This window comes from Carassius gibelio, chromosome B19, assembly GCF_023724105.1.
Source record: "Carassius gibelio isolate Cgi1373 ecotype wild population from Czech Republic chromosome B19, carGib1.2-hapl.c, whole genome shotgun sequence".
Classification (NCBI taxonomy): Eukaryota; Metazoa; Chordata; class Actinopteri; order Cypriniformes; family Cyprinidae; genus Carassius; species Carassius gibelio.
The window spans coordinates 29,294,832-29,306,446 of NC_068414.1; the positions used below are offsets into that span (position 1 = coordinate 29,294,832).

Genomic DNA, 11,615 nt, shown 5'->3' on the forward strand with positions numbered 1-11,615 from the left:
GATGAATGGATGTTTAGCATCAACTAATAAAAAGATGCTTCATTTTTATGATGTATAAATAACTCGTATGTAAATTATTATTTTATTTTTCGTTATAGAATTTGATTTGATATAACTTATTATTGCTTGTTCATTGTTCAGGAGACTGCAGTATAAGAATGAAAAAAAAAAAAGTATCGTAAGTATGTTTATTTTTAATGGTATGAGGCTGATAAAGAAATCGGATATAACACGGAAGAAACAGATGATTTTATGGCAACTGTAAGAAAAGAAGTCTCGCCTTTCAATTGAATGATTAAAAAAAAAAAAACACAAAAAACAGCCTATAAGCCATTTCACTGATTTGCAAAGACAAACGTGTATGTACAGTATTTAAGCATATTGTAACAATTTATGATATTACTCATTTGAAATGTTATCTTTCTTTGATTTTTTGAGCTTATTGGAGTAGACTTGTGTAGTAAGCTTATCCAAATTGTCAATAGCTTATCTGTAACCAAACTCCGTACTGACAAGCATTAACAAATTACCTCAATAAAATAGTTGTAATCACTTGCGAGTTTTCATGAGACGTTTAGAAAGCTTATAATATGTGATCACATGATACCTGTAACAGAGTCCTGGTCGCTAGGAGCTTGGCACAGGGCTTTTGCTGGCATCATCTGATCCTGAAGAGAGAAGTGAACAGATATTAGCATGTGTAGAGATCTCTCTTGACCTCCTGTTCTCTGAGGAAGTGTTTTAAGCAGAATCATTACCTTGTGTTGTGTCATCAAGATGATCTGGTTCATCGTGTGTTTTAGAAACGGCGTCTGTAAAAAAGAATGTGATGATTGCTATCGTTGTTCTTTAAATCAAAAGCACAGGTTTAAATATGAAGTATTACAGCAACTGTCTCATTTAAGTCTCTGAGTGACTTACCTGTGCCGCCTTCAACCCCGAGCTCATCATCATGGACATCAGTGTTATCATCATCTAAACAGAAAGAAGTATGCAAAGGAATTAAGACAGCTTTCACTTCACAATTTCCCAGGATTCGATCCACTCTGAGAGTAGCTGGTAACAGCTACTTTTACGATCATTAATGTCTATAGCACAAATGGTCTGAATTACATGCCAACATGTAATACTTGGGGTTAGGGAAACTCAAAATCAAGTGCTTTAGACCTATGAGACGTACCGTCTGCAACATCATGGCTGTCTGCATCAGTGTGTTCTTTAGAGATGACAGAAAATTGAAAGGACGTACATTTAATACTTTTTGCATGACAAAGGCATCATTTTATTCTTACATGACTGAGCTCATAAACATATTTACCATTTGATGTCGTAGCATCTGCTGAGTCATTGTCATGGTCATCTAGAAGAAGAAAAAGATTAATACTGCATCAGTTTTGTCATCTTACATGTTTCAGTAACACCACATCTCGCAATTGTGATTTTATCTCTGAAACTGACTTTGACATTTCATCACACAATATGACTTTATATTTCAACATGTGACTTTAAATCTTCAGCTGTTGTTTATTCTCTGTCCATGCTTGAATCAGAAATGCTGTGTGATGTAACTTCGTTCACCATTCGTAAGAAACTAATACATTTTTTGCAAACAACATACTTCGATAAAACTCGTGGAGAAGAAGGTATTTATTACATCACATCTGGTTCACAGTTAGCACTGAAATAAAGGTGTTTTGTGAAGAATGAAAGACCACTAACATGTGAACAGAAAATGTTGTGCTTTGTCATTTGTCTCTGGTGATGCCCCGTCAGGAGACTCTGTATGTTTGGATATTCATACGTTAGAAATGACCAGATATTCTTTTTCACAGTGACTTTATATCTCCATTTATGACTTTGTCATCTTATTATGACTCTTTATGCTGAATTGTGACTTTATACCTCACAATGTGACTCTATATCTTCAAAAAGTAGTTTATATCTCACAATATTAATCTTGACTTTTTATCTTCAGTTATAACTTTATATTTCACAGTTGTGGCTTCATATCTTCAATTACTTTATATCAACTGTGACTTTAATGCTTTACATCTCACAAAGTGTACACCTCTCTATTGTGGCACAATGTCACTTTATTCTTATTTTAAACATTCTTAAAATTATCTGATGTATTTCATATTCTGAGGTAGATATGGGCCTCCATATTTATCAGTAAATACCTTGTTTCTCCTTTTCCACGCTGGAGTCATTGTCTTCATCAGTATCTGTAGGCATAAGAGATCATTAATAAGTTGACTGATGTGATTTGATGAATGTAACACACGGAGGCAATATTACAGTCATGACTTTTCATCTTCACTTTATATTTCATAGTTGTGACTTCATATCTTCAATTGTGAGTTTGTCTCAATATGTGACTACTTTATATCGTCAGCTGTGACTTTAATAAAATACAGTTTTACTCTACATCTCACAATTTTGACAAAATGTACACCTCTCTATTGTGGCACAATGTCACTTTATTCTTATTTTAAACATTCTTGCAATTATCTGGTGTATTTTATATTCTGAGGTAGATATGGGCCTCCATTTTTATCAGTAAATACCTTGTTTCTCCTTTTCCACGCTGGAGTCATTGTCTTCATCAGTATCTGTAGGCATAAGAGATCATTAAGTTGACTGATCTTGTGAATTGATGAATGTAACACACGAAGGCAATATTACAGTCATGACTTTTTCATCTTCAGTTTTAACTTTATATTTCACAGTTGTGATTTCATATCTTCAATTGTGAGTTTGTCTCAATAAATACAGTTTTACTCTACATCTCACAATTTTGACAAAATGTGCACCTCTCTATTGTGGCACAATGTGACTTTATTCCTAATTTTAACATTCTCGCAATTTTCTGGTGTATTTTTTTTTTTTTTACTTTTGCTCTAAATACCTTGTTTCTCCTTTTCCACGCTGGAGTCATTGTCTTCATCAGTATCTGTAGGCATGAGAGCATTAATAAGTTGCCTGATGTTGTAATTTGATGAATGTAACACACAAATGCCTGAATCTTTACCTGTTTCTAAGCTGTCCGTGTCACTCTTGCTGCCGCTGTCAGAGCTTTCTGTGCTGTTCTTCTCTTTGTCCTGCTCTTTATCTCTGCTGTCAGAGTCCGTGTCTGAACTTGAGTCTAGACTGGAGTTGTCAGAATCAGGTTTGTCTTCTTGCTTGTCTTCTGTCATTTCCTCCAGTGGACTTTCGTCAGACTGACTGGCTGTGGTGTCTTCTTTTGAGGTGGCGTCTGGTTTGGATTCGTCCTCTTTATCTTTACCCTCATCACTGTCGCTGCCAGTCTCATTGGTGTCCTCCTTCTCGCTGTCTCCATCATCTTCAGTGTCTTTGGAGTCACTGCTGTCCTTGTCTTTATCCTCGGTGCTATCCTCGGGGAAATCTGTCGTGTCTCGAATGCTGCTGGTGTCTGCGTCGCTGTCAGAGTCCTGGTCTTTCTCTTTCTTCTCCGTGCTGTCGGTGTCTTTTGAATCTGAATCCTGGTCTTTGGATTCATCTGAACCTTTCACCTCATCAGTGTCCGAGTCGCTGTCTGTGTCGATTTTGTCTGGTGTATCAGAGGTTTCTTGACCCTCGTCTTCTGAGTCTTTACTGGAGTCATCGCTGGTGTCTTTGTCGTCTTTCTTGTCACTCTTTTCATCGGAGTCTCCATCTGATTTGTCTTTGTCAGAATCTGCATGTAAAAAAAAAACAGGTTTTCATCATTACACATCATTAAACTGACATAAATCATTTTAATTACACAGACAAATGTCTTGAAACTCAACTTACAGGCAAATGAAATGAAAAGGGTTACACATTTTGAGGACTGCATCAGATTATCAACTCGTGTGAATAAATGTATAATTTAAATGAATTTCTCATAACCAGATTAGATGTGATAGATACTAAAACAATTAAAAAAGTTTGTTACTTGAAATAAAATAAGATATTAAATATAAAACTATTTGCCAAAGTAACATTTCTCAATTGCATTTAGTTTATCTTGATGTACAAAAATAAAGCTAAAATAAAAATGAATGAATTAAAATGAAATAATTAAAACACTAAAATTACTACAATTATAAAATCTAAATGAAAACAGATCATATAAAATTCAAACAAATTCAAAATATGAATAAAAACTAATAAATCAATTGAGTCAGGACAAAAAATAGTACTGAAAACTTTTACATTGTGCCTTGTTAGTACGAGCAGATTAATTATTATTTTAAAGACCGAGTGATAATCATAATATTGTTTTTTTACATTTAAACTGAATTTCATTTAAGCTCACCATCCGAGTCCTGCTGTTCATCTGTGTCTGAAGAATCCTTGTCAGATGAATCATCTGTATCTTCTTCATCAGAGCAAAAACACAACTGATATTAGTTACCAACTACTGGCTAAATCAGACAGGAACATTATTTCAAAGAAAAGTTTTAGTTTGTAAGAAGATCAAACTTTTGAAGCTTTAATTTTGAAAGAAAATACCAAAATGAGTAAAAATAAAAATAGATTAAAGCTAAATTTAACTCACACACACACACACACACACACACACACACACACATATTTATACAAATGACATAAAATTGATGCTAAACCAACACTGATTTGACAGTTTGATTTGGAAAAGTTTCTGCATTGATTTGAAATACCTGTAGAGGTTTTATTTGCATCATCAGATGCATCAGCAGAATCTTTCTTTTCCACACTAGCAGAATCCCCGTCTGAAAATACATCCATGTGTCATTTCAGAAGAATATGATTTTACAGGGAGAAAGGAATGACTGTGCCACGTGTTCCTGGAACATCTTTTGTTAGTGCTGGAACAATGTTTATGTCAGCAGTGTGATACTCCTCACCCTAACCAGAGGTTTGATAAGAGTGATTTAAAGACCCACGCTTGAGCCTAACATTAACCCTTAAATCTGAGTGGTTGCTATGACTGTTGTTCAATAATCAACAGGATGTTGTTACAGGAACATGTTCTGCTTGAAGCATGAGAAATCCCTACCTGAGCCGTCTGAATCACTGTCTGCCTTTTCATCCGTGTCTGTGAAGCAGAGGTTTAAATAGTGAGTCAGGAAATCATTATGTATCACACACACACATCCTTGGGAATATAACAGGGAGGTTTAATTTAGAAACATTGAATGCATTTCAATATTGTTGTCTGAATCAAGATGTAAACCCATAAATTATATTTCTGTAATTATTTTCTTTTTTTTGTTTCAAACCTGATTTTTTTTTCCATTTCACACAAATGAAGAAATGTGTACATTTTCCTTTGTAAAAATAGATAATATCATACATGTTTGGAACAGTATTAAAGTGAGTAAATAATATACAAATTATTTGTTAATATTGTCTTTATTATTATTATTTGTAGTTGTGTTTTCAGTTGTCATTTAAGTTTTAGTTTAAGTTTTATATAAAAAGATTTTTTTTATTTTTATTAATTAATTAATTTTTTACATATTTTACATATTTTAAGAACCTAAAAACAATATGAGACGAAAAGCAGTTCATATTTATATTCATACACATTGGTAAATAACTGACAAAATTAGCATTTATGGGTGATGGAAGTTATCCTTTTATATTTACATATACATGTTATTCAGTTAGTGTGTTGGTTCACCTGTAGATTGCTCTTCTTTTGAATCTGTATCAACATGATCTGCATCTGAAATAGTATACAACATATCTAAATCGATGGTCTCATGATGCGATCTGTCTGATTTGTCACGTTTGTTTCTGTGATTTCTCATACCTGAGCTGACCTCCGCTGATGGTTTCTCATTGTTCTCGTCTGCAGAAGATAAAGGAAAGTCTTTTATTGAGAGTATATTGCACACGTGTGCATTCTGTATCTTATGAAAATAGATTTTTGGCTTTTACCCACCTGAATCGCTTGTCGTCTCCTGCGATGCATCTGTTCCTGTATTCGTGTCTGTGTCAGTATCTGTTGTGTCTGATAAAGATATTTAAATCAAATTGCATATTGCATAACAAATACATGTATTTACAATTTGCACTTGTTATCATTAGTATGCATGTCTTTTATTGATTGGTTTCAAAGTTGATTCACTTTTCATCAGACAGTCTTTACAAAAAATCTTTGTTAATATATTGGTATTTAAATGGGGTAAAATGTTTAAGGAAATGTGTTTTTTTTAACAAGTGAGGGAAGCATTTTCAGATTTGTACGAAAAGAGCTGTTGTTGTTCTGTGTTTAAGAAACTGATGCACAGGTTATGTTGTACCTATTGAATCTGGGCCGCTGGTGGCTTCATCCAGGGGTTTGTCATCTGAAATGTGTCGAGCTGTTAGATAGAGCAATACTTCACTCAAATATATCACAAACAATAGTGAAGGCCATGAGATGAGTCTTACTGTTTGTATCTGATGTGTCAGGAGTACCATCAACCTCTTAAAACAAAGAACATTTGTAGAAAAGACAATTATTTCTTTATGCCGGTGTCATTCCTAAAGTCTTTATAAAGTGGTTTTCATGCCTTATAATGCTGCTAACGCAAGTGTGGGGTATGGAGGCTTGTTAAGAAGGTGCAATGTCAGAATTGTGAGATGGAAACTTGAAATTACAAGATACAAACTCCCTATTCTGAGGAAAAAAAGTTATAAGTAGGAGATATGAACTTCAAATTGTGAGGAAAAAAGAAAGAATTGTGAGATAAAAAGTAAATTAACCTTATTTTCTGTATAATCATAACTAAAAATGTAATCACTTTATGGAGTTTATATCAAAACATCACCCTGCTTTTCATAAATGCACTGATTTTCATTATGTTGAATGTTAATGTTGGAGTGTGACACTTATGAAGGGGTTTCTTACTCTGTATTTTTGCCCTTTTGGTTTTTCAGTTCAAATATTTGCACATTCCTCAAGATCAGGATTAATTTACTTGAAGTAAAATGACTTGAGGTATTAAGAATTGATCAAATTGAGTTTATTCTTTAAAAAAACTCAGTGACTGAATCAAAATTTACTTAATTTTAAGCATTCATTTAAAATTCTTGTATTTAATCAGTATATTGATGCTGAACGCACAGCAGTTAAAGATTAACCAGTGTGTTATCACACTCATTCATGTGTTATCTTTATGTGGATGCACAGGTGGTGTTCTGTGAAAGCTGTGTGATTCAGTGGTCAGGTCATGAAGTCTTTCTTTCTTTTATCTCCTGTATATCTAGACTGTTGATAGCAGAAACTGACCTGGTTTCTCAATGGTGTCAGACGAGTCAGTGGGATCTGAAATCAAAGAAGAGTTTTAACACAGTCGGCTGATTCTTATCTGTTTTCTTGTTTGGGATTTTGGATTCAACTCGAACTGTCTCAGAAACGTCTTCAGAATGAAAAAAGTGTTTCTTACCTCCTTGTTTCTCTGCTGAATTTTCCCCATCTGTAGTCCCTGTTTAAAAGAAGCTTTTAAAATGTATTTTCATTTGATAATCTTTATGTATTTAGAATAATTGTTATATACTATTATGGTATTTTTTGAATTAGCTTAAACCTTTTTAATTTATTTTTCAAAAACAAATTGCTTTTTCTTATGTTTCTATATTTTAGATATTTATTTTAGTAATTTTAGTACGTATTTGCCAAAGCAAAATCTTTAATTTTTATTTGTTTTAGTTAATTTAATAGGTTTTAGTCAATTTTCATTTTCTTTTCTAATTTTTATTAGGTTATATATATATATATATAGGTTTATTTAAATTTTAGCTTTACTTTAACTTCAACTTAAATTTTGTTGTAGTTAGTCACCAAGGCAACATTTCTAATTCTATTTTTAGGTTTTTAAGTGTATTTTTTTAATCTAAGTTTTGTTGTTTTATATTTTTCAGTTTATTTCAAGTAATTAAAATGTTTTTAATTTAAGAAATGTTTTTAACTTAAGTTTTTAGTTTCAGATAATATTAACACGTTTTTTTTCCATCCTCTCTCTCTCTCTCTCTCTCTCTCTCTCTCTCTGTGTATATATATTAACTTTATATCTTCAATTTTTATACAGGTTTAATATTTTTTTTATATAGTTTTAGTTAACAATTAAAAAAATAATTTGTTAACAAAAACAACAATGCTGACTGTTTAGGTCCTCTATGTTGAAATTCAAGTTCATGTTCATGTTATTAGACTTTCTGATTATATAACATATTTCACAGGTAGACTTCATCATATAACAGCCAGACCAACCTGAGTCTCCATTTCCAGGGATTGGAGTTGGAGGAGCTGAAAAAAGAGAGAAAAACAGATGACCTGCAAAAGAAAACCCTTTTATGGTAAATTGATTTATGCAGAAATAGAGCTTGAATTGATTGCACCTTACCACTGAGGATCCCTAGAGCTGCAGCCGCCTCTGAGATTACAAGTGAGAAGAAAACACAATCAGTGACATAAACCAGATCATATTCAGTTTGAAGAAGACACTTCTTGTCCTCTTTATAACTATAGCTGCCTGCCCAGAGGATGCATAGAGCTATGAAATCAATGTGCAAAGCAACTCGCATCATTTGAAATGATCAGAAATGAGTTCACACTGAGTTCTTTAACTGTTGTCTAATTGCAGACTGGGGCATTGCTGAAATCACCTCTGAAACTCACATGAGATTACTGGGGCCTTTTCCTAAGGAAAAGTAAGTCTAATTTCACCCAATTTCTGTTCAGAAGAAAAAACTGGGATTAAAGAGGGATTTTTCTGTCTATAATGGCTTTCTTGAGCAATTGTAGTAGTACAATGCAGTTCATTGTTCTTACACAGCTCATGCATTCAAAGGCAATAATTAACACAAAAGTCACCATTTGCATTATAATTAAGGTTCATTTGTATAAGAGCCTCTTTCTTACCATCGTTATCTGTTCCATCTGTATTAAAACAAAAGACAAGACAGTCAGTCAGTGGTCTTGAGTGCATTGAGCTGTAAGAGTCCTATATCTCCTATAGAGGCCCAGCACAGGTGAACAGAACTCTTTTGTGTTCAGTGAAGGACTCTGATTACACTCTCTGCTTCCTGTTACTTAGAAAGAAGTGCTGGTGCATGGCACTGATGATAATTTAGGGATTCGGGGTCATCTGTAATGGTATATTTGTGAGCTATATGCAAGAAATGTAATGATGTCAGACAACATCCTTACCGTTTATGGGTGCAGAAATAGAGACACCCACTAATGCAAAGATCAACGGAACAACCAGCATCCTATATAACAAGACAAAAAAAGACAATTCAGAAAAAAAAAAATCTCTAAATTAATTACGATCTTAGTTTTTATTTTTATAGAATGTATATTTATGAATTAATATGATTTATTAATGTATACTGATGTATATTTATTTATTTATTATAGAATTATTATTTTCTGATTTAAATTCATATATTAAATAATATATTTATACACCCACATATAATGTATCTTTTAAATTTTGGAACATTCTAGAAAATTATGATATAATTATAAAAATTATAATATAACAATTTCTATAAACAAACAAGTAAAAAGTTCAACATGTATAGCAACAAAAAAAGTTAACTCTTTATTTAAATTGAGGACAATCCTTGATACAATAAAAATTCGGTTTCCTGTTGGTTAACATTATAATTTTTGCACACAATCGAAAAGTTTGGTAAAAAAAAAAAAGTATATTTCAAATCCTTTAATTTATTCTGAACTTTTGTTCAGACACTGTAGCTGAAAAACTTTAATTTAGGACTAAAGGTCTGGCTTTAATGACTTCTAAAATCCTTGCTGCAGATACACAGACATTGTACTAGTTTAAAACGGTTTACTACTTACAGAGTTAGCCTTTGTCAATATCAGTTATTATCCATTGCATTTGCAGATTTACCTAATAATCATTAAATAATCATAAAAAATTACAGCACATAGAAAAAACAAGCAGGCCAGGAAAATGAATGTGAAGCAGAGACTGGTACTCACCGGGACAGCATTGCAATAGCACAGAAATGCAGTGTGGGATTGGCAAAGGTACAGTAATGCAGGTCTGAAGCCTGAGTGAGTGGAGCTGCTCTCAGATCTTTTATACCCTGTGTGTTTCCTGGCCTCTGAGGGGGTTGAGCTAAAGACAGAGGCGTTACATGAGAACCTCTAAAGTTCCTCTCATTAGAACAGGGTTATGAAGTCAGGCCATCCTGCTATTGTTTGTGTTTTCAAACAGCCTTTGTAAATAGAGTAGCTTCTATGTCTGTGTCTCAATGGGTCCCATTTGATTTCTGTGATTCGAGGTGTTCTTCTTGGAAAGCAAACAGAGGGTTGCTGGGCAGGACATACTCGTGGCTTTTGTGTCTGTCTTTATTTTCTATGGTACAGAAAGAAGTCTGTTCTGCCGTAGAAACCGTATTCGTGGAAAAGCCAGGCATCAAATTTCATTTGGATTTCTTTAATGCACTACTTTGTGTGAACAATAACTGCTGGTTATACGTCAGAGATGATGGGCTATTGTTGAGTTGCCAGGGTGTTGCAGTGGTTGCAGGGTTTTCGAGCTCCAGCTACTTTAGTGAAAACCTTTAACAACGACACACAGTCATAGTCATGTGACTTGTGTTTTTGCTTTGGTTAATTGTGTGTGTGTTTTTTAAGTGATATATTTGTATTGCCATTTGTGTATTATGCTTTTTTTTTCTTATAATATAAGGCGATCTTAAATTATTAAACCATACATTTTTGGCAATTTGTTTATTATTATTATTTATTTAGTCTGTTTGGTAATCTTAATTTAACTGATTAATGGATTCATTACTTATTTGTCTGTTTTTATTTTCTTGCTTGCTTGTTTAAGTAGTCTGCAAGGTAATCTTAATATTTAAATTATTAATAAGGAATTTTTTTATTTGCTATTTATTATTTTTACTATGCAGTAATTATTTATTTATTTATTCATTCGTTTATTTATTTGCTTGCGTAAGTAATCTTTATTTATATTATTAATAAGCATTTTTAATTAACCATGCAGTTTATTTATTTGCTAACACAGAATCTTAATCTTAATAAAAACAAAAACAAAAAAAAAACTGCTATGCAGTTTATTATTAGTATTATTGTTATTTATTTGTTTGTTTATGTATTTGATTGCTTATTGCAAGGCAATCCTTATTTTTGTGGCAATTTATGATTCAAGATTCAAGATTTTATTATCCGTCACAAACACAATTATATAGAGAATATAACCAGCAGTGAAATGTGAGATTTTATATTCCCATGTATGTTTTTAATTGAATCACTTGTTTCTTTATACTTCAATTTAACCATTCATTTATTTGTCTGCGTTAGATTACGGCGAGGAGTCTTGAATTACATGTACTGTCTCAATCTGGTTTTGTAAACAGAAGTCATCAGGTCAGAAGCCTGGAAAAGCTTGAGTTTCTCTGTAATGTCTGCTGTGCTTAGAAATGATGTTCTGCACACAAAGCCTCTTTGTTTTTACCATTGAGAATTTATTGAGTTTTAAAACATCCTTGTTGAGCACTAGAGCACATATTCCTGTTAAAGATGAATAGTTCGTTTATTTCTTCACACATCTATTCATATTCAACAAGCTGTTGATGCATCAAAGCAGCTTTACGTGTTT

General features: G+C 32.8%; 1 protein-coding gene across 20 annotated transcripts in view; it reads right to left on the minus strand.

Annotated features, from left to right (window-relative positions):
- stm (starmaker) overlaps positions 1-10,122 on the minus strand; it is an 11,524-nt gene extending 1,402 nt beyond the window's left edge. The window contains exons 1-24 of one of the 20 annotated variants that reach the window (XM_052583336.1): positions 9,968-10,122; positions 9,167-9,228; positions 8,879-8,896; positions 8,361-8,390; positions 8,228-8,263; positions 7,404-7,442; positions 7,247-7,282; positions 6,406-6,441; positions 6,276-6,320; positions 5,915-5,983; positions 5,783-5,821; positions 5,651-5,695; positions 5,024-5,062; positions 4,665-4,736; positions 4,301-4,363; positions 3,032-3,697; positions 2,909-2,953; positions 2,568-2,612; positions 2,181-2,225; positions 1,319-1,360; positions 1,181-1,216; positions 922-975; positions 759-812; positions 608-668 (exon numbers count right to left, since the gene is read on the minus strand). In XM_052583336.1, coding sequence (XP_052439296.1) covers positions 628-668; positions 759-812; positions 922-975; positions 1,181-1,216; positions 1,319-1,360; positions 2,181-2,225; positions 2,568-2,612; positions 2,909-2,953; positions 3,032-3,697; positions 4,301-4,363; positions 4,665-4,736; positions 5,024-5,062; positions 5,651-5,695; positions 5,783-5,821; positions 5,915-5,983; positions 6,276-6,320; positions 6,406-6,441; positions 7,247-7,282; positions 7,404-7,442; positions 8,228-8,263; positions 8,361-8,390; positions 8,879-8,896; positions 9,167-9,228; positions 9,968-9,978 — 1,668 coding nt within the window. In that variant the 5' untranslated portion in view covers positions 9,979-10,122 and the 3' untranslated portion in view covers positions 608-627. Of the gene's footprint in view, positions 1-607; positions 669-758; positions 813-921; positions 976-1,180; positions 1,217-1,318; positions 1,361-1,699; positions 1,780-2,180; positions 2,226-2,567; positions 2,613-2,908; positions 2,954-3,031; positions 3,698-4,300; positions 4,364-4,664; positions 4,737-5,023; positions 5,063-5,650; positions 5,696-5,782; positions 5,822-5,914; positions 5,984-6,275; positions 6,336-6,405; positions 6,442-7,246; positions 7,283-7,403; positions 7,443-8,227; positions 8,291-8,360; positions 8,391-8,878; positions 8,897-9,166; positions 9,229-9,967 lie in introns of those variants that run through there. The other 19 variants (XM_052583334.1, XM_052583341.1, XM_052583335.1 and 16 more) reach the window with 19 other exon arrangements.
- Positions 10,123-11,615: the final 1,493 nt, after the last annotated feature.